The sequence below is a fragment of the Tachysurus fulvidraco genome, chromosome 1 (genome assembly GCF_022655615.1).
Source record: "Tachysurus fulvidraco isolate hzauxx_2018 chromosome 1, HZAU_PFXX_2.0, whole genome shotgun sequence".
NCBI classification, from domain to species: Eukaryota; Metazoa; Chordata; class Actinopteri; order Siluriformes; family Bagridae; genus Tachysurus; species Tachysurus fulvidraco.
In genome coordinates this window covers 4297744-4319156 of record NC_062518.1, presented here as the reverse complement: position 1 = coordinate 4319156, position 21413 = coordinate 4297744, and the positions used below count along the sequence as shown (strand labels likewise).

Genomic DNA, 21413 nt, shown 5'->3' with positions numbered 1-21413 from the left:
TTCATACAAAGGTCCAAATGACCTTCACTGCTTTCCTCACTGAACCACAAGAGCTTTAGTGATGTCGGTTTAAGGAGGTCTGCGGTACAGCCGGTGCTCCAGTTCATCCCGATGGTAAGCAGCGAGATTAAGATCAGGGTTTTATGCAGGACACTCATGTTCTTCCACCCCAGCTTTGGGAAACCGTGTCGTCACGGAGGTTCTTTTGTGTGCAAGGTCATGCTGGAAAAGGTGTGGGCCAATTCTCAGAGAAGGGAAATTGTAATTCTTCATTATACAGAGACATCCATTCTATGAAATGATCAAAGTGAGTCCAACTCTTTGGGGATGAACCACATATGGTGTGATGGTCAAGTGTACATATTGCAAATTGCATCTACAAGGTGTGAAGAAGTGTGTTTGAATAATGTAGGCTTATTCCTAGCTTCCACCATCATCCTCTGTGCCCCTGTTTGTCCAGGCAGTGTTTGTGTTTGTTACAAGTGTTTGTTTTGGTGTTAAAACTCAATGACTCTATAGAGACTGCGATGCAATACCACATGTGGCCATTAGATGTCGACAAACACCGGCGACAAAAACAACCTCTGACGCCGTGTAACACAGACGTTATGAATCTCACTAAACAACAACCCCGAGATGCTACAGTTGTTGTTATTATTCAGTACTTATATATGTTACCGTGTCTGGTCATTTTCTGAAGTAAATACACACTTGTCTGTTGCCTGTTTTCTTTCAGGTCGAGTGCTCTGTGTAAGCTCTTCTCTGATTGGCTGTCCGCTCTCCTGTGAGGCCATTTTGTTCAACGCTCCGTATGTGAATTACGCGCGTCAACACTTTATTCTCAAAAACTATCAGAGACTCGTTTAAACAACGCTAACCGCTAACCGCGAACCGCCGTCCAATAAAATAAAATAATGAAAAAATATTTTTCGTTTGTTTTTATTTTTACGATTCAAAACCAGGCGACCAATCAGAGCACGCAGAGCGTAGCCGGTATGTAAATGAGCGTGTCGTCACGCTGACGTCACCGCTGGTGGAAGCTGTGAGGTCGCCAACAGCGATATAAGTAGATTTTAAAGAGAGAATCGATATTTGTTTTGTTTTGTTTTGTTTTTGTTCGTCAGTTTGCCAGTGAGGGGATCCGGGTCGCTCGGGTGAGTAGTGCTGTGTGTGTGCGTGTGTTTTTATTTCATTTCTTTTTATTTTTAGCTTCACAATATAACGTCGTCGAGAAGGAAAGGAGTGTGTGTGTGTGTGTGTGTGTGTGTGTGTGTGTGTGTGTGTGTGTGTGTGTGTGTGAGAGTGAGTGAGTGAGTGTGAGAGTGAGTGAGTGAGTGCGAGAGAGAGTGAGTGAGTGAGTGTGAGAGTGAGTGAGTGAGTGCGAGAGAGAGTGAGTGCGTGTGAGAGAGAGAGAGAGAGAGAGAGAGAGAGAGTGAGGGAGGGAGTGTGTGTGTGTGTGTGTGTGTGTGTGTGAGAGTGTGAGAGAGAGTGAGTGAGTGAGTCTGAGTCTGAGAGTGAGTGAGTGTGAGAGTGAGGGAGGGAGTGTGTGTGAGAGTGTGTGTGTGTGTGAGAGAGAGTGAGGGAGGGAGTGTGTGTGTGAGAGAGAGAGAGTGTGTGTGTGTGTGTGTGTGTGTGTGTGAGGGAGTGAGTGTGAGAGTGAGGGAGGGAGTGTGTGTGTATGAGTGAGTGAGTGAGTGAGTGAGTGTGTGTGTGTGAGAGAGAGAGAGTGTGTGTGTGTGTGTGTGTGTGTGAGGGAGTGAGTGTGAGAGAGAGTGAGGGAGGGAGTGTGAGTGAGTGAGTGAGTGTGAGAGAGAGTGTGTGGGAGTGTGTGTGTGTGTGGGAGTGTGTGTGTGTCAGAGAGAAAGTGAGAGCGTGTGAATGTGTGTGTGCGGGAGACAGAGAGAGAGAGAGTGTGTGTGTCAGAGAGAGAGTGTGAGAGAGAGAGTGAGTGTGTGTGTGTGTGTGTCAGTCAGAGAGAGAGTGTGAGACAGTGAGTGTGTGTGTGTCTGAGAGAGTGTGTGAGAGAGAGTGAGAGAGTGTGTGTGTGTGTGTGAGAGAGAGGTTGAGTGTGTGTGTGAGAGAGAGTGTAAGAGTGTGAGATTGTGTGTGTGTGTGTGTGTGTGTGTGTGTGTGTGTGTGAGAGAGAGAGAGTGTATGTGTGTGTGAGAGAGAGTGTGTGTGTGTGTGGAGAGAGAGAGAGGAAACTCAGGTGGTGCTGTCAGTGTGGAGAGAGAGAGAGCGAAAGTAAGAAAGTAAAATAAGAATAAGAACGTGACATTTACAGGGAACAACAAAGAAGATAACAAACTCCAGGTCTGGTTCATCATTCCGGAGCTTTTAAACTCTTCACTGTGTGTGAATTCAGTCTTAGACAGTAGATCAGACCAGGTCTAATCTAACGCTGAGTCCTGGTCCTGCTGTATGGCTTTGTGTCTCTTTTTTTCTCCCCACTGGTTTATTTTTCTTTCTATTTCATCCTAAACCTTCTCTCCTCCCTCTGACGTGGGTTTATTTATCTCCACACGTGTACTTTTAGTTTCCCGGCTTCAGTCCACACCTGAACTTCCTGAACCTCACGTCAACATCCCAGACATCTCAAAGACATGCACACAAAAAGGAGCAGGTCTGATCCAACATTTAACTTGGACCTTAAACTTAGGTCTGAATATTTATGTATCAGATATCGTCCTGTTTATAGACCTTTAGTCTGAATGAAAGTGTAAACAGATCAACAGGTAGGGAGGACGAGAAAGGTCCTCATGGTCCTGGAGATGTAGAAGTAGTAAAAGTTAGACTAGGACGCTTTGGATTAAAGACTTGGATTTTACCGCCGTGCGTCTAATCCGATCGACAGGTCGGGCGTCTGACACGACTCGGTCCCGAAGATCCTGGAGATGTACATGTAGATGTAGAAGTTAGCCGTAGCGCAGAAATCTTCCAGGACGTTTTGGATAAAAAGTCCTCCTTCAGCCGTGTAAACAAACTCGGATCAGACTCGCGAGAAATCCAATCCGAACAACGAGCCGATAAAAACGCGGTCCTGGAGATCGCCGCGTTCTTCCCAGTAACATTAACTAAACGAAGCCGGCGCGGTTTCAATAAACTTCACTCACAGACGTCGTAAACGACGTGAGAACAACGCAGTCGCAATAATAACGACGTTAATAATTAACGAACCGTTCAAGCTGAATATCTGTTAATATGATGGCAGTAAATTAAGATTCACCAGACAAAAGATCAATATTTTGAGGTGAAATTAGATGTTTCGATGTTAAAACACAGGACCTAAAGTGTCCGATCTCATACTTCTGCTGCTTCTTCTTCTTATTATTATTGTAATATATGTGTAAATAAACGACAAGTGGAAAAAACATGTCAAAGTTAACAGACGTACACAAAGCTTTGGGAGAAACTACTGTAGGTGTTTGGATAAAAGTCTGACATCATCTGAGCACTCCAGGTGTACTACTACTACTACTAGTACTACTACCACATTATAGACATTAATTACACCTGTATTAATATAATCAGTTCAACAGGTGGTCTTCAGGCCGGTCTAGAGAACGTCACCGTCGCAGAGCTCCCTCCAGACATCAGATTTAACACAAAGCTGGAAAGGTTTTGTGTCATTGACGTAGGAAATAAAAAAAAAAACAACAACAAAAAAAAACGTTTATTTTCCGTTCACGCAGCCAAGTCTCCAGTCCTCGTACTATGAAGACGTCAGTAGGCTCTCGTGGTACTGGTTGCTGTGGTAATAATGAACTCTTAGCAGGTGTTCTTGCTGACGGCGTTCTCGTTGGCTAAAACGAAACGTTCTGAAAGGAGAACATATAGGAGGAGTATGTATCGTAGTATGCGAGACGAAGGACAAGCAGCGCGCGACCTTCGCCACGGATCTCGTGCGCTCGTCTCTACCGCGCCGTATTTGCATGCAGTTCAACTCTACCCAGCTTTCTGGCGTCACTGGACTGATGTCTAAAAATATAACCGAGTGTCTTGTCCCAACATGGATTATACATACTTATATGTTAATGTTAATCAGATGGACTGCTGGTAGACACTAGACGCTGCCTCGGTGCAGCAGGACGGACTCGAGAACTTCGCTCCAGAAACAAGTAGAATTAAGAAGGACAGGACTTATGATCAGCGAAGGTCACTACTCATTAATAACACGATGTAAATTTGGATTAATGTTTCCTTCAGTATCATGTTTTGTTTAGATTCTATTTTGTTATGTGGAATTACGTTACATTCTGTTTTCACACTGACTCTAACTCACTAAAAATAGATGGCTTTTCATTATTCTTGCTATAAGCATGATGTCACACTGCAAGCCTCATGGCTGTGAAGTAACAGCGCTTGAGTTTTAGGTCAGCCGTAGACACGCGATCGGCGCTCGTGCATCTGCGACTCAGGACGAATGTATTTGTGGCTGCGAAGGTGTCGGACGAGGCGGAGACTGTCACAGATAAGTCGTTAGTACGCTTTAAGAAGGGTGATGACCAACCGCTGAAGCGGGGTCGGCTGGAAGCGGCGCGTGTGGGCGGGCGATAATGGAGCGTGCAAGCCGGGATTGAGATAAAAACCACAGTGTGTTACACCGACCTGCAAAAACTGGAAGAGTTCCAACATTGATAGCACCGTTAACAACAACAACAACAACATGTTGCTGTAGTCAAATAAAAATCGAAGACATGAATTCTGAATGAATTTAAAAAAACTCTGTCAGCGTGGACTGTGAGAAAACGGAGATAACCGGATTTCAAGAAGCCTGTAGCAACGTTTGTGTTTATACTTTCACAATGTTATGAAACCGCAGCACAAGGGTGAGTTAGAAATCATTTTGTAACAGGATATTTTTCAAACAGTTCCTTCAGAAGTTTCTCCGAAAAAATGATGAAATGTTGTTTTTATAGCCGTGTCGATTTTCAAAATGATCTATCTATCTATCTATCTATCTATCTATCTATCTATCTATCTATCTATCTATCTATCTATCTATCTATCTATCTATCTATCTATCTATCTATCTATCTAAGGTTTCAGTAGGAATTTTTTTTCCTCCTCTGTTTCTTCTTCAAGTTGGTCACCTGGAAATTTTTCACTCACCAACTCTTCACTCCGTCGAAAAAATGAGTAATTGAGCAAATGTCCCTTCAGGGTTTCACAATTTTACACTCAGGGACTTTTGTCCCTCGTCGTCGTCGACTCAGACGATCTCGCTATCCGTAAATATAAATTTCATTTTAAACGTTCGTCATTTTATTCAGAATTTTTAGATTTTTTTGTAAAGCCGTGTCGAGACGACGTCCGTTGTTAAAAAAAAAAATAAAAAAAGAAGATGAAGAAGAAGAAAGAGCGGCAAACATAAAATTGCACCGAACAGAAATTAACGCCAAATCGAGTAGAAGAGATTTTTCAAAATGGCCACAGATTTTCTGCAGGTTAGAGCCGAGGCACGTCGAACGTCCCGAGAGACGTACGTTGTGTTCACGTGTATGGAACAACAGTACATACACCTCTCTCAGGAAGTCCTTACAAACGTGTCTTTACTGGGAGAAGTTTAAAAGGAGACATTTGTAGTTGGAACAATATAAAAAAAAAAGAGCCTGAATGAGTAGACACACTACTGCTGCTGCTCATCTGGTGTCCTAACACACCGAGAGGAAGACAGCAGTCTGCCGTCTTCCGCATACATGAGCCCCAAGATACACCTGATTGGCCAGTGGCTTTGATTGACAAGAGAGAGAAACAGAGAGAGAGAGATTATGCCCTTCTTCCCTTGACTCATGAGAATGATCTCAGAGAACTCAGAGCAAAAAAATGTCTAACTATGAATCGTATCTTAAGAGGAAAATATTTTATCTTAGAGAGGAGGCGGAGCTTCACACCTTCAGGGTCGGGGTTCGATTTCCGCCTCCGCCTTGTGTGTGTGGAGTTTGCATGTTCTCCCCGTGCCTCGGGGGTTTCCTCCGGGTACTCCGGTTTCCTCCCCCGGTCCAAAGACATGCATGGTAGGTTGATTGGCATCTCTGGAAAATTGTTCATAGTGTGTGAGTGAATGAGAGTGTGTGCGTGCCCTGCGATGGGTTGGCACTCCGTCCAGGGTGTATCCTGCCTCGATGCACGATGACGCCTGAGATAGGCACAGGCTCCCCGTGACCCGAGAAGTTCGGATAAGCGGTAGGAAATGAGTGAGTGAGGAGGCGGAGCTAAACCCGTTACTAGGTACAACGCATTCTTTTGAAGACCATGATTGGTTTAAAAAAAAATTAATATATGAGTGTTTTTAAACTTTGTCTCTATGTTAATGTATTTGAGACTACATGGTGCAGGGATTACGTCCGTGACCGATCATATTAGAGATGTCCTCTGATAAAGAAACTGATCTTATGAGCTCTTTTAAGTTTTAATGCACTGTATGGATAACTTTTATCTTTACTCTCATCTTCTCTTTAATTTTCCACTTGAAACACCCATATTTGTAACAAGGAGAAACTCTTTACACTAAGAACGTTCATGAAAAAGTGCCCTGGTGTTACAAATAGCTTTGAGGACTCGTAGCCGTTTTATGACGATAACGCAAACTCGTGCCTCTCGGTATTCGTTAATACGTGAGCTTGGGCTGAACCGCTCTTTCTCTTCACACTCATTTTACACTCGCAAACATTTCACAGCCTTTTTAACCACTCACGATACCGCCATCGATTCCCACCTTCTATAATAAATATACCGTTAATGTTTTTATTAAGCGACTTGTACCTTAGGGAGACGCCGAAGATCCTCTGCTTGATCACTTGGATCGATTGATTAACAAGGTAGCGCTCAGTAGTTTTATATCACGTAATGTCCCGCGGTGTTGGACGGTGTCCGGTATCAGACCCGACTTTTTTTTTTTGTTTGTTTGTTTTGTTCTTTAAGCAATAAACAATTTTTAGAATTTTAGTCATTTTTGGTATTACTAGATGTTTTCCATCAAATGGCCATCTGACTTGACTTGACTTGACTTGACAAACGCCATCACAGCGTTTAAAATAAAACATCTCTAAAATAAAACTCTGCTTGGTTTGTTTTTCACACTGAAAATTTCCCTTTATTTTCTTGACCTTCGCGGCTTATCGTGGTTCTCAGATTAAAGCACAGATAGAGAGAGAATAACAGCACGACTCAGAACAACACGTTAAAAGTCGAATCTCTTTCGATTTCGCCATTTTCACGATCGTCCCACCATGTCACTAAACGTCTTCCTGAGTCACTTACCACGTTGTGGAACTAACGAGTGTCGATTTTTAAATCGGGTCTCGCCTCATGCTCCGAGACGTTAAACAATGTTCTCAGATCAGGTCTCGGGTAGAAAGTCGCTTCTGACTGCTTTCGGGATGAGTGATTGCGGTCGAATGAGTGTTGAGTGCTGAGTTTGTTTGTACCATTTGAATCTCTTTACTAGGGTGGGAAGGAGATATATATGTTAGATTAACTCTTCTATTTATAGACGCTCAGACTGACGAAAAAAAAAAAAAGCAAAAAACGGAACGACTTAAATTTGTAAAGATGATCATCAGTTGCGGTTGATGACGAGCTGCAAGATACAACAAAACTACCTCATACCTTTCAGGAATTTCTCGTACCACATCTTTAACAATAAACGTAACCGAAATCTGCCTGCTTTCGCAGAATTGAACCCATATGGCAATCAGATCGCAGCCCACAGGATCCTGAAGCTTTCAGTCAGAAAAGGGTACAAAAGATAACAGACTCTATGGATCCCACGATAACAGCCCTAGAGGCGGAGACTAAATAAAACGAAACAGGAAATTTCGTACATTTCTGTACCAGTCAGATCGAACACAACCAGAATTTAGCTTGCGGAAAGGTTTATATTTAGAGAAGAGGAAAGGACACAAAAAAAAGTCTTTTTTTCTTGTGTGTGTATCCAAAATACAATATTTTGTACCTAAATTACAACACAAGAAGAACAGCATACAATAACGAGTAGCTTAACAACAAGCTAGTCAGCTCACATTAGCAAAAACCCTATTGTTTTTCAACCGATTCCCAAAAACAGCGATCAGTTCAGTCAGTGTTATAGATTATTATTATTTTTTTATTTTTTTACCAAACACCGTGTCAGTATAAGCTCAGACTTAGAAAAAGGTATCGAAGCGGAACGTCACACCGTTTAAAGCTTGGGTGGCCACGTCGATCCGACATCACTCCGTAGACGTGTAAGGAACCGTTCGGTGTGTGAAAACTACCCCATGGTCACGAGGTGAAATCGCTGGGGTCGAGGGGGTATTTTTGGTGTTTTTTACTGGATGTAGGTGGGGAATTTTGACATCACCCTCAAATACAGCACGAGAGAGCGGTGTCCTAGATGGCACATTCACCAACTCGTATTGTGTAGCAAGTGGTTCGTCGTGGGCAAATTGTGTTTATACTCACTCTGTCTGTCTACAAAACACACACTTTTTTCTTTTTTTTTTTTGTTCAAACGATTGTCGTGCACAAAAAATGCTATAAATTTTCATCATACCCCCATTTTTCAAAACCAGAGTACGAACCAAAAACGACAGAGAAACGCACTTTATATCAACGGGATATTACGTTCCTTCGTTATTACCAGCTGTTAGCGTAATGTATTTTACGCTACCTCTGTGAATTAGAGGCGTGAGATTAAAAAGCTGGAAATCACAAGCGAGCCCGCTCGTATTACTTTACTTCACTTTAAGCAGCCGTAACCTAGTTAACATTAAATAAAAAGTAGCACGGGGCTCATCCCACCTCTTCAGCGAGTCTACCGAGACCCCGTCAGTGATATTAGATGCCTCACGAAGCGATACGTGGCCGTATTTAGGAAGCTAGCAGAAAACAAGAAAACCGGCACTATACAATATAAAGGGAGAAGAAGAAAAAAAGGCAAGACGAAACACACACAAATAAATAGATAAATAAACGAACACTGCTAATTCGGCTTCTTCTGTCCAGGTAAAAATAGCAGAGTAAAGAAAATAAAAACAAGCAATCAATAAACATCCGTCTCAATCCTAACACGTGGTTGTTGTTGAATGACCCGAAGTTACGATTTTGTCGTCATCATCATTGATGGTTTTGCTACGAAACTCACATTATAAACTTAAGCGTGATGTATCAGTCACCACTCAGTGATTTGAGTCTGAAGTTCCCCGACTTGACAGGGAAATCCCTAACCTTCATCAGAAAGTGATTCATTCTTCTTCAAATGCCCAAACATGAATCCAGGCATCTTACATATCGGTTGTGTATCAGGTTCAATTTTTTTTTCCCTCTTTTATTTTCCTCTCATACGTATGGCCCCTAGTCACGTAACGAGGCAGAGCACCTTTTAAAGACGTTAACTAGGTTACGGTTGTTGTGCAAAACGCTTCCTGGAAAGCGAGAGAGAGAAAGAGGGTGGTGTGTGTGTGTGTGTGTGTGTGTGTGTGTGTGTGTGTGTGTGTGTGTGTGTGTGTGTGTGTGTGTGTGTGTGTGTGTGTGTGTGTGTGTGTGTGTGTGTGTGTGTGTGTGTGTGTGTGTGAGACAGACTGAGCAAGCGTGTGATTTCCAGAGTTGGTGACAGGTTTAGCTCCACACCTGCATCAGGAATATAAATCCCTCGTCAGAACGCCGTTCGTTCTGCGCGCGAGATGTGAGTTTTTTTTGTTTTTTTGTCTCCCAGGTCTCTCTGCGATTGGCCGGCCAGCCCTCCACCCAGGACCGCTCTTATGTTTTAGCTTTTCGAACAAACCCGAGGGTTCTAACTAACACGCCACATCTCCCACTTTCAGACGTGGAAAATCGTTATCAGGTTCAGTCCAGATAGAAGTGTGTTTAAACCAGTAATTCGGCGCGTCCCTGTAAAACATTAACTGGGAAATGTTACACGTCTAAATTTGTTTTGAAGTTTGAGGTGAACTTTAATTCGATAGTAAGAAGTAAACCGGAAATAATGACGACAAATGGTCAAGTTATTTAATGTTAAACCTTTTTTGCTTTATTGAGATGTGTGCGCATTATGTGGATTTGACTGTGCGTGTGTGTGTGGTGTTTGTGTGTGTGTGTGTGTGTGTGTGTGGTGTTTGTGTGTGTTCGCGTGTGTGTGTGTGTGTGGTGAGTCAGCAGGTTATGACTGACCTCTTCCACAGCCAGGGTTGGTCAGGACAGCCTGTCTCTGTGTGTGTGTGTGTGTGTGTGTGTGTGTGTGTGTGTGTGTGTGTGTGTGTGTGTGTGTGTGTGTGTGTGTGTGTGTGTGTGTGTGTGTGTGTGTGTGTGTGTGTGTGTGTGTGTGTGTGTGTACACGCAACCATACCGAACACCTGTGACGTATACGTGTTTTTGTTTTTCCCTTTGAAGATAACCACCTTTAACTGTTCACCGCACTTTAACTACGACCCTTTCATCTAATTCTCATAGCCCGAACTCAGAAACGTGCCGAATAAGAAGAATCATTCAACAGTAAGTCAGGGATTTAAGGCTTGGACGAATAATAGACACCAACAACTACACCTTTTATTACTAATTCCCTCGGTGGAGGTGGAGATACTCACTCATAGCGTGTAGGACTTGAAGTGCTGGAGAACCTGGAGGTGTATCACAGGGATCTTTTCTTTATCTCCACAGTGAAGTTATTTACACTAATAGGATCCTAATCGCAAACAACGTCGTTCACCCGTCGCGTCAACAGCATAGTAAAATGTTTCTTTTCAACATCGATTGTTGTTTCAAAACACACGGACACGAAGCTGTCAGATCCTCAAATCCGATCGGACAGAAGATGTGCTTAGTAATTTCTCTAAACATCTGTAGTATCTGTTATACCATACCCAACTTGTTGAGCAAAATATGAACGATTTAAAATGTATTTTTTTTTTCTCAATAAATAATAATAGTAATTGTTGGCAGATTTTTGTGAAGTAACCGGACCACGTTGGGATGTGGTGTGTTTGGAAGACAGTCAACTTTAGCGGTGGTCATCATATCAATGTTTAAGCTTCATCACATCACCTCTGATTATTATCCTTCATCAGATACGGTACAAGTTCTTTTTAATAAGGTATCTGTTTATTGCCGCTCCGTTTGCCGAAGAAAGAGCATAAACAAAACGGGTACACCTACAAACCGACCTTCACAGGGGACACGAAAAAAACATATCCGTCCAAGTCTAGGGACTCTGTCGTTAGCCGTAGTCGTTATAATACACGTCGGTAGTCTCGTAATGTTTTCATTGATAAGGTGTCCCGAACCTACGGCTTAGTCATAACAGAGGTACTATGAAATTTCCTTTGACTCATTGACTGGTTTCCCATCTAGCACGGGTTAGATCACACTGTGACTTGCTTGTAGGAGGGTCGGGGGAGTGCTGAGTTTTATTTTTACCACAATGTAAGTCATTCATTTGAATTCTGTGTCAACCGTTAAGCGCTTACATTTAACCTAATTATGTAACGCCACGCAAGCTGCCATGAGTGTACGCAAGGGCACCGATTTGGGTAGGGACGGTAGGGACGGTAGGGACATGTCCCTACCAATATGCAAGGAACACTCAATTGTCCCTAGCGATAATTCGACCAAGCCTATATATATTTATACATAACCACTGATATCCATCTGTGTCTTGTGCTTTTTTACTTATTTCATTTAACATTTATCCAGGAATCGTTAAATAAGATGAAAATATTTTACAACGGCGTTCTGTAAAAAATAACGCAACTTGTGGAACACAAACGGTTAACAGATCTACCCCCTGCAATGAATCCCGCCTCTGTAGCTCAACTCTCTAAAATGATTGGCCTTTGCCTTTTTTGAGTCCCGCCTCTCTAACCCATGTCGCTGTTTGATTGGCTTTGTCTTTCTCGCTAATGTGTTGAGGTCGGCTGCAGCTATATTCCGTTGTATGAAGCAATATGCAACGTGATTATGCAGGCTACCGGTATGTGAGGAAGAAAGTATTCTTATAACAACAGTTTTATGCACAAAATACGGGGAATGTTGTCCCCACCAATGTCAAATAATTTATTTTAAAATCAAACTTTCGCCATTGAGTGTACGTGCCATAGTTCTCCCGCTCGCTTAAATATTCATAATGCTTTGCTGTTAGTATAGGATTGTAGCTTGGGTCACCAGAATCTCTCTTAACGACTGGCTAACGGTGTTTAGTATGTTCAAGTTATATATTTTTTCTCTCTCTCTGCACAGACTGGTTTGCGATGGACGCGTCCTGACGCCCGACAGTAGGACAATGAACCTGGCAGTCCTGTCACATGGACACAGTGTAGAAGCCAAACGTCTATGCAACACTTCCAACTGATTGCATAATGGACTACTTTGGTGACTCCAACCTTTTCGAGGATTGTTTTGACTCAGGCCATGTTTCTTTGGCAGATGAGCTGGATCTTGGCTCAGGGTTTGACCCTCTGCAGCTCAATGCAGTGGATCCTGAGAAACACCCTGGAATGGTGGCAGGTTCTATGCCATCTGCTAACCAGCATGGGGTAGACTACCATCAACAGATAGGGCAGTTTGACGGAATGAAAGCCCAGACATCCATGACACAGTCTTTTCCTAACCAAGGAGGAGGAGACGGCAGCGTCGGGGGCGTCTTCATTAACAAGCAGTCCCATTTTCAAGACCCAACCATGAATCAAGCACCTCAGACTAACGGACTGTATCCCAGCACCAGTCCTATATGGGGGGAACGCAGAGCAAATGCCTACCACCAGCAGCGGCTGCAGCATCAGCAGATTCAACAGCAGCAGCAGCAGCGGCACAAAGAACATCTGCGTCAGCAACAGTTTCAAGAACAGTTTCAGCATCGTCAAGGCCAACGTCATCAACATCAGTTCAATCAGCAGCATCCACACCTTCAACAGGGTCAGCAAGTTTTGAGCCAGCATCAGCTGTCAGCTCAGCATCAGATGCCCCACCAACAAATTAACCCCCATACTTTACGTCCAAAGAGCTATCCAGACCATAGCAACTTCTACTATCAAGGAAACGTCACGTCCCACCAAGGTCACCACGGCGCAATTAATTCAGAGGGAAGCCCTTTTCATCCAGGTGTTGATCCACAGTCCAAGTCTTACCTTAATGTCCCGATGATTGCTGCAACATCTCAGCAACAAAGTGGGTTCGAGATGGCACAAACGGTCCAAAGGTTCCATGGCGTTCCTGTGACAGAGGAAAGTAATCTCGGGTACCATGTACAGTCTTCACCTGCAGCCTATACCCTGTCTTCCTGCTCAGCCAGTATGGCATCATCTTACCCTTCCTCTCAGTATTCATTTCCTGGGCAGCCCCCGCCTGTCGTCACTTCATCACAGCCTCGCAGCACCATGCCACCTGGTTCTGAAAACGTTCCCCGTAATTCCAGCTGCTTGTTCATGGCGGATCCTTTAATGGAACAACGGCAAAAGGGGACCCAGGTCCAGGTTCCTGGAAACCATCCTCAGGAGTGTCCTTTTCGTAGCCTGCAGCCTTCTAAACCGGTCCCGGATGCTTACGGGGCTCCTGAGATTTTCTCAGAAGGTTTAGCTTCGTTCAATGCAGCAAACGGTCCTTTCTTACACGAGACTCAAAACAATCACGGCGTCACCGGCAGCGGGTTTCAGGGTCTGGACGACGTCTCATTGCTCGATCATCAGCACGGAGGCATCGGGGCAATAGGAGAAGGACATAATATCCTGGAAGAAGAGCTGCTGCCCGAGCTCGAAGCTTTTGTTCAGGAGGAGACGTCCGTCTGGAACAACGGAAGACACGACGAAGAACCAAGAGGGAAAGCGGTAAACGATTTGAAAGGAGACGAAGATGTGGATTTTAAGGGTTCACTAACTTTGCATTATAAGGCACAGGTAAGATCATCGGTACTAATATTTACGTTTAAAGCAACTCTCGAAGGGTCGACTTTATATTCTTAATAGAAATGATGTCGTGATTTACTTCGGGATCAGTTTTGCTGATAATCTGTGTTTTTTTTTTATTATTATTTTTTTTTATTATTATTATAAAGTAACCAGAGCAGGGTGTCGCGGCATAGTACTGAAAATACGTCAAGATTTTTTCAGGATATAGATATCATCATTTTGCTGACGGATGTTTTTTGGCTGTGGTTTTCAGTGGATCATGCTAGAAACCGGTGGGTTTTTTTTTTCCCCCCAGGGTCTAGCTCTCTATTACAAACTTTGCCGTAAGGTTCTTTATACACCTTTGGCCGAAGGCGCAGTTTAATAAAGGATAAATACTCCTAAAAAAGGAGTATAGATTTATATCGGAGAGAAACAAGAGTTTTAACTGCAAAGTAAAGGTATTTTAAAAAGACAGCTGAAGGAAAGAGAAATGGAATATCAGAAAGAGGACTCCTGCGAATCCTGGCCCTCGAGGAGGTTTTCAGACAGTCCAGCTAGCAGCTGATTAAGAGTGGCAGCCGTGTGCTCAGGACTTACGTGGGTTAAGCATGCTTAAGGCTATAACAAGATGTCGGTCAGGCCGGCCGTCGGCTACCACAACAACACGCACTCCCGAGGGTTGGAGAGCGGGGGGTTGTTTGTATTAGTGCTTATGCAGCTGAATGTTTGTTCGTGTTTGTGGGTGGTGGACTCATCGGGTGGACTTGTTGAGGGGGGGATGGAGAGAATCGGTGAAGACAAGCAGAGGATGAAGTGGAGAAAGAAAGAGGAAGGTGGGGGTGGGAGGAAATGCTGTTAACCAGCCCTGCTGGAGGCAATCCTTAGTTCTAATGTCAGAAGTGTCTCTCATTTTCTCTCTCTCTCTCTCTCTCTCTCTCTCTCTCTCTGATGACGCAACAACCTCAGTTTCCCCACAGGCTTGTGCTTGACACAGAGAGCCAAGGCTCAGAGGTTCAGCTGCCTCACGCACACACTCTCACACGCGCACACACACACACACACACACACACACACACTCACACACACACACACACACACACACACACACACACACACTCACACACAGTGCTTGCCAGGTTTACCACACACACACTCTCACACAGTGCTTGCCAGGTTTACCCCCCCTACACACACGCACGCACACACACACCTAATTTGCCAGTACACACAACTCTTCTTGCACTCATGCATGAACACCTTGTCCTATTGCTCTGTACCCAAGCACACCCATAATCTGGTAACCCTACACACACATCGGTCACCATAATATTCTTTCTTTCTTGTTTTTTTCAGTTTTATACCATATTTCATTGTTCTTTTCAACGTTTTTGTTAATTTTTGTAAATGTTTTATTTATTTATTTATTTATTTATTTATTTATTTATTTAAATTCACAGTGCTATTATGTAGAACACAATTATTTGCCTAATTTGCTATTTTTTATGACTTTTTACCTTTGAACTCTATTTCTTCTTGTTTTTTTTTTGTTTTTTTACTTCACCATGTAAAGCAGTCAGGTTTAGGAAAGCTATATAATGTTTTAATAATAATTATTTATTATTATTAGATTTGTCAATACTGATGCTGATACCCTTCAGTATTTTATGCTTTAAACACTACTAAGCTTTTCACCGCAACTACGACGAGTAGAATTTTACCTGATTCAGTTCTATTCTATTGCTACTAATAGTAATAATGATAATGCTAATGATAAAAAAAAGGCAGTCATAGAGCAGACTGACACATAAGCAGAAGGCCTGCTGAGTTAATTTGTTTGTCCTCAAGGGTCCTTAATTAAAGCTTAGGCAGGATGTACGGATTCAGTGACTTCCTGTTGTGCGAGGGAGACGGAGAGCGAGAGAGTAGATGAAGGTTAGACGGCGCTATTCGTGTGCAACGGAGTGCAGAGGGCCGACAGACGGACAACGCGAGTCCGTCACACTCAGACGAGCAGAGAGAAAGAGGAAGAAATTGACTCCGTGTTTCTATCCGGTACTTTACTCATGAACGGGAGCTTCAGGATCTGCACCTTCATGCGTGTTCGGACGCAGGATGTTTTTTAGCGCCAAGTAAACCGCGCCGAATTAACGCAACCTCGATTGTGTGTTCATTTACACAGCCCACTCCTGTGTTGACGGCGTATGTAGTGCCCATAGAGCTGTAGTTCACGTTCAGCGTTGCAGCGTATCATCAGTCACACGAAGTCTTTCCCTAACAACATCTGAGCGAAACGTCGCCGCACTTCCTCTATACGTACAAGCCTACGCTCACGCTATGTAAACGATTAATTAGCGATGACCGACTGGTGGAAGTTTAATGTTTGTAGCTTTACCCTGGGTATTGCTCTGCTGCCTATATCTGTATATGTACATAGGTGTCATAGTTCACTGGCTAAGTTTAGCTCACATGTAGCTCCTGTACCTATATACAGTATAGGAGCTCTCGCATACCGAGCTCTCGCTGCCGTACAATGACGGATTCTGTATCAAAAGCTTTCATTTTTTTTAAGGTTCTGCCGTCGGTTTCCTGCCGATTAGTCATAAATGTAGCGGCTCAAGAGTCCCAGGCCAAAACGTGACCTCGGCGGTGACGGGGAAAGCGATAGTCTTTCATATCCATCATTTTTATAAGCAGTTAAGTGCTGCTGGTGGCAGAGGGTTGTGTAACATCAGACTGCTTACGATCTACCCTGCTCTTAAAACCTCTGACGTTTAACCCTGCAACCTCAACTGAAGTGCTGATGTAATCTTTTCACATCTGTGAAGTCAAATATCTTTCACACTCAAGACCAGACTCGCGTTTTGATTTTTAGAGCATGGCGGTATGAGTGAAGAGATGCTTTCGCCTCTTATCTCTTTCCTCTCGCCTCTTTCCTCTTTTTTCTTTCTTCTTTCCTCCTTCCTCTTGTGTCTTGTTTTTTTATTTATTTTTTTGTCTGTGATCGTAGATGTAAACACACATTTCATACTATTTTACTGGCGACATATTTAGTAATGACAAAGCACAGCAGCTTAATACAAAGCCAAGTTTATTTGTATAAAGCATAATATAGCAGCAATTAATTACTCCTCCAATATCGCAGATTTTTTTTTACCGATTATTATTTATTTGCTAATTATGTAAAAAAAAAAAGTACTTATTGCAGATACAAACAGTCATAAGACTTAATAAATCGCTTGTCTAATTATCGAGGAACTCCAAAAAAAAAACGTCCTGAAGACGTCTGTGTCTCTCGTGTCCCGTAATTAAGTCATATGTATATAATTTTATACAAACTGCGTTTGGCCTTGTGTTCGAAAGGTATTCAAAACAGAATTTTCCAGCCATGTAGTCTACGACATTAATAAAATATCATATCATTATATAGTGTTGTAATTTATTACTTTTCTTCTTGTTGCTGTGTAATTATGCCAGCTTCTCCCCGCTGAATTAGAAAATGTGATTCATGATTCCAGATGTACATAGTGTGAGTGTGCTTGTGAGTGAGTGTGCTTGTGAGTGTGCGTGCTTGTGAGTGTGCTTGTGAGTGTGCGTGCTTGTGAGTGTGCTTGTGAGTGTGCGTGCTTGTGAGTGTGCTTGTGAGTGTGCGTGTGAGTGTGCGTGCTTGTGAGTGTGCGTGCTTGTGAGTGTGCGTGCTTGTGAGTGTGCTTGTGAGTGTGCATGTGCGTGTGCGTGTGAGTGTGTGTGCGTGTGCGTGCTTGTGAGTGTGCGTGCTTGTGAGTGTGCGTGCTTGTGAGTGTGCGTGCTTGTGAGTGTGCGTGCTTGTGAGTGTGAGTGCTTGTGAGTGTGAGTGCCTGTATGTGTGTGTGAGCGTGCGTGAGCGTGTGAGTGTGTGTGCGTGAGCGTGCGTGAGTGTGTGTGCGTGTGTGTGCGTGTGAATGAGATGGAGCAGAAGGGGGAAAAAACCCACAAGTGCTTCTTTTAGGCTTCACTGATTCCAACTTGAGTTTTTTTCCCCTCCTACTTACAGCTGCATGAAGTGTGGAGAACTTGTTGAGCGCATGCGATCTGGGTGTTTATACGCCTGTTGACGTGTGTGTGTGTGTGTGTGTGTGTGTGTGTGTGTGTGAGAGAGAGGCTTGTGTTGAATCGCTGTCTTTGTTGCTTCCTGACCCTGTCACAGTGAGGTTTATATAACTCACTCAGTCTGACAGGCGAAACCCAGAGACCAGAACTGTAACGTGACACTCTGTCAGTCACAAACACACTCACACACACATACACTCTCACTCACACACACACACACACACACCCCTGCTGGTGTGTGTGTGTGTGTGTGTGTGTGTGTGTGTGTCTGGTCCATAGATAGTAATTTCTAGTGGGTGGGAAGATGATCTGCTGATCTGAGATCTGTTGTAGGTAAAGAACACTGGGAGGAGCCTGCAAGGTTAAAGATCAACAGGAAGTGGTGTAGAGCAGCATATGGGGAAAGGAAGGGGAGGGAGGGAGAGCGAGAGAGAGAGAGAGAGAGAGAGAGAGAGAGAGAGAGAGAGAAGGAGGGGCCAGCTGACTTGGCGTTGGACCACACTTAGGGCACATGGGAAGGGAGCCAGATCAAACTGAACAGTAGGTTAAAATCCGACACTGTCTCTCTTCTGCTTTTAAAAACAAATGAATAAACAAAAAACTTGAAGATTATTAGATTTAAAAATAAAAAACAGTGTGTGTGTGTGTGTGTGTGTGTGTGAGAGAGAGAGAGAGAGAGAGAGAGAGAGTGAATATGTGTGTGTGAGAATGTGTGAGTGTGTGTGTGTGTGTGTGTATCTGTTAGCCAGCCAGATTTAGCGCATTTGAGGGGAGGGGGTAAAGATGGTAGACGTTTTGGGTGATGACACAATCTGCCCTCCTTCCGTGGCAGCATGTTAACCCTTCACACTCCAGAGCGATAAGACACATGGCAGCAAGTTCTGTAACTTTAGTCTGAGTGTAAAATATATAAAAATCTCAGTTTTCATACATTGTGTGTGTGTGTGTTGTGGGGTAATATCTTCATTACAAATATGTATATACATTTGGCTGTTCATGAGTAAAACACTTAGCGCTGATTTGCATATTATGTTTCTTATCTTTCTGTCGTTACCTACTGAATGCCAGGTGCTCGTGTGTGTGTGTGTGTGTGCGCGTGCGCAGGCGCGTGTGTGAGAGTCGCTCACCGATTGGTTACACAGTCAACAGGTTTTTCAGGTAGTCGCTGGAGTTTCTATTCGTTGCCGTGGCTCTCGTCATGGCTCTGGGTTTTGTTTAGAGAAATTAACAACACGCATTAAAAAGCTCCCGTCTAACGTGCTAAACGTTAACGCGTAACGCTGCTGCATTTTCATCCTGTCGACCTACTCGTTTTTCCAGTGTCTTCCATTTGATGCGTTAATATTTTACTCAACATGAGGCACAAAATGGAGGTGGTTGTTTTCTTATTTATTTATTTTTTTGTTCATATTAAGAAGCGTTTGTGAAAATATATTTGAAAAACACTATGAATATGTAAAGGACAAAGCAGACAGCAAAACTACTATCTACAACAGTCTGGTTGTCTTTATATTAATAACACTCTCTTGTTCCAATTGTTCATTCATTCAGATTTGTCTACATGGAGAGACAGTGGATCCTTATCAGGGATCATGATTTTAACTCCTTTTTTTTCCCCCCAGAGGCCAAAAAATTGGCTTGTTTTCGTCGCGTCGTGTTCAGTACCGTACGTCTTCGTCACGTCTCACACCACGGCAGCGTTAACGTGAAGCTAATATGAATGTAAACACTCAGGGCTTTAATCATTTGTAGCGTTTCAGAAGTATTTCTGTTTCTCAAGCCGACTAGCTTCAATATGTTCAGAGAAAACATCCAAATAAACCAAAAAGGGATCTTTTTGTCCACATAAATGTTTATATCTCCAAAGTAAATGTTGCTATCAAACCCGTTTCTGCTCTCCGAGATGCTCCAAGTTCTCGTTTGTAAGCAGCTAAAATTTAAACGTGATGCCAATGATGCTAACTTCAGGGTCAGCCTACGGAAATAGGTCATCCCTGTAGCACGCTAGACGTACTTTATGTAACTTCTGCAAATCCGCTTACTTCCCGTTATCACTTAGACCACAGCAGCCGCCGTCGGATCAGAGCTCACAAAAACGATCGTAAACATTGAAGCACGATGCAGAGAAACTAAGAAAGCGCAATATCCTCGATCCTGAAAACACAGGAAGCTTTACAAATCTGACACCAGAGACTCCTTCCAAAAGTGTTAAATAAATAAACAAATAAACACTATCCTCACAAAAAAGCATCAGTTGTAGCTCGTTTTATTTTTTTAAATAGAAACAGGTTTAGATCATAGAACAATCTGTTCTAAGTCACTGATTAAATTTAAAGGTGGGGTGTCCGTTGTTTTGAAAGCCAATGTTGACATTTGAAATCACTAAAACAAACACGCCCCTAACCCAAATGGATCCCACCCCTGTATCGATAGCTCCGCCCACATATACATACATATCCCAGGCAAATAATGGAAAGAAATGTCAGAACAATACGACTGCAGATAAACAAACAAGCAAAAATGACACACAAGCATAATCATGTAAACATGGACAAAGGCATAAATTAGTTCTGTGTAACAAAGCAAAACCAACGTTACTCACCTATCGAGAAGGAAAAAAGCGCCTCGGCGTCTTACGTAAAGTCGGCCGCATAATCACAGATTGGAGTTTCCCGAGTATATAACTCCTGAGCTAAACGCTGTTACAACACAAAACGCGGTTGTAGCTGCCTCTCTACATTACTACGATAGAAAAGAGGTGTTATTTGTGTAGTAACAGCGTTTAGCTCAGGAGTTATTGACTCGGGAAACTCCAACCTGTGAATATGTGGCCAACTTCCTGCTCCTTCAGTTCTCTCCAGCGCTGGAAAGCTGATCCTATATTAACACGTCCTACTTCTTGCCTTATCGTAAGCCTTTCTTCGCTTTCTTTCTTTGTTTTTATCCTCCATGTCAATGTTAAAACAGCTTCCTGATAATGTCACACATGCGCACTGAACACTCTCTCTGACGCATATTGACAAGACACGCCCCTTTCTGCTCATTGGCTACACGTTTGTTTTGTATTTGTTTTGTTTGGCGGCCCGACTCAGTTTTCTGAAGCATTTCTCAAACAACGGAGACCCCACCTTTTAACTATTAATTGAAAAACTTTTTTTTTTTTGTAAACAGCATCAGGAAAAAAAAAGTTAACGTATTTATTTTCCTGGAACAGCACAAGCAAATCGACGTAACCCTGTGATTCGATTTTACATGCAGAACTCTTAATCGACGCCTCATAACCAATCAGAGAGGAGGACTCGTCTGCTCCACCGTATCGACAGTTATAGAAGTTCACAGGAGGTCACAGAAGGCCACAGGTGGGTGGACGTTCCCTGTGAGAAAGGGAGACAAAAGTTTTGGCACCCGGTGACTCTGCACATTTGCATGCGTGGTTCAGAAACTCTGAGAGTGATGGTGATCTCACCA

The 21413-nt window shown here is 43.2% G+C and overlaps 1 protein-coding gene across 7 annotated transcripts in view; it reads left to right on the top strand.

Moving 5' to 3' along the window:
• Positions 1 to 997: 997 nt before the first annotated feature.
• The window catches only part of chd9 (chromodomain helicase DNA binding protein 9), a 67816-nt gene continuing 47400 nt past the window's right edge, over positions 998 to 21413 (top strand). For 5 of the 7 annotated variants that reach the window (XM_047816684.1, XM_047816692.1, XM_047816689.1 and 2 more), the window contains exons 1-2: positions 998 to 1154; positions 12214 to 13865. In XM_047816684.1, coding sequence (XP_047672640.1) covers positions 12333 to 13865 — 1533 coding nt within the window. In that variant the 5' untranslated portion in view covers positions 998 to 1154; positions 12214 to 12332. Of the gene's footprint in view, positions 1155 to 4417; positions 4830 to 12213; positions 13866 to 18382; positions 18486 to 21413 lie in introns of those variants that run through there. The other 2 variants (XM_047816674.1, XM_047816698.1) reach the window with 2 other exon arrangements.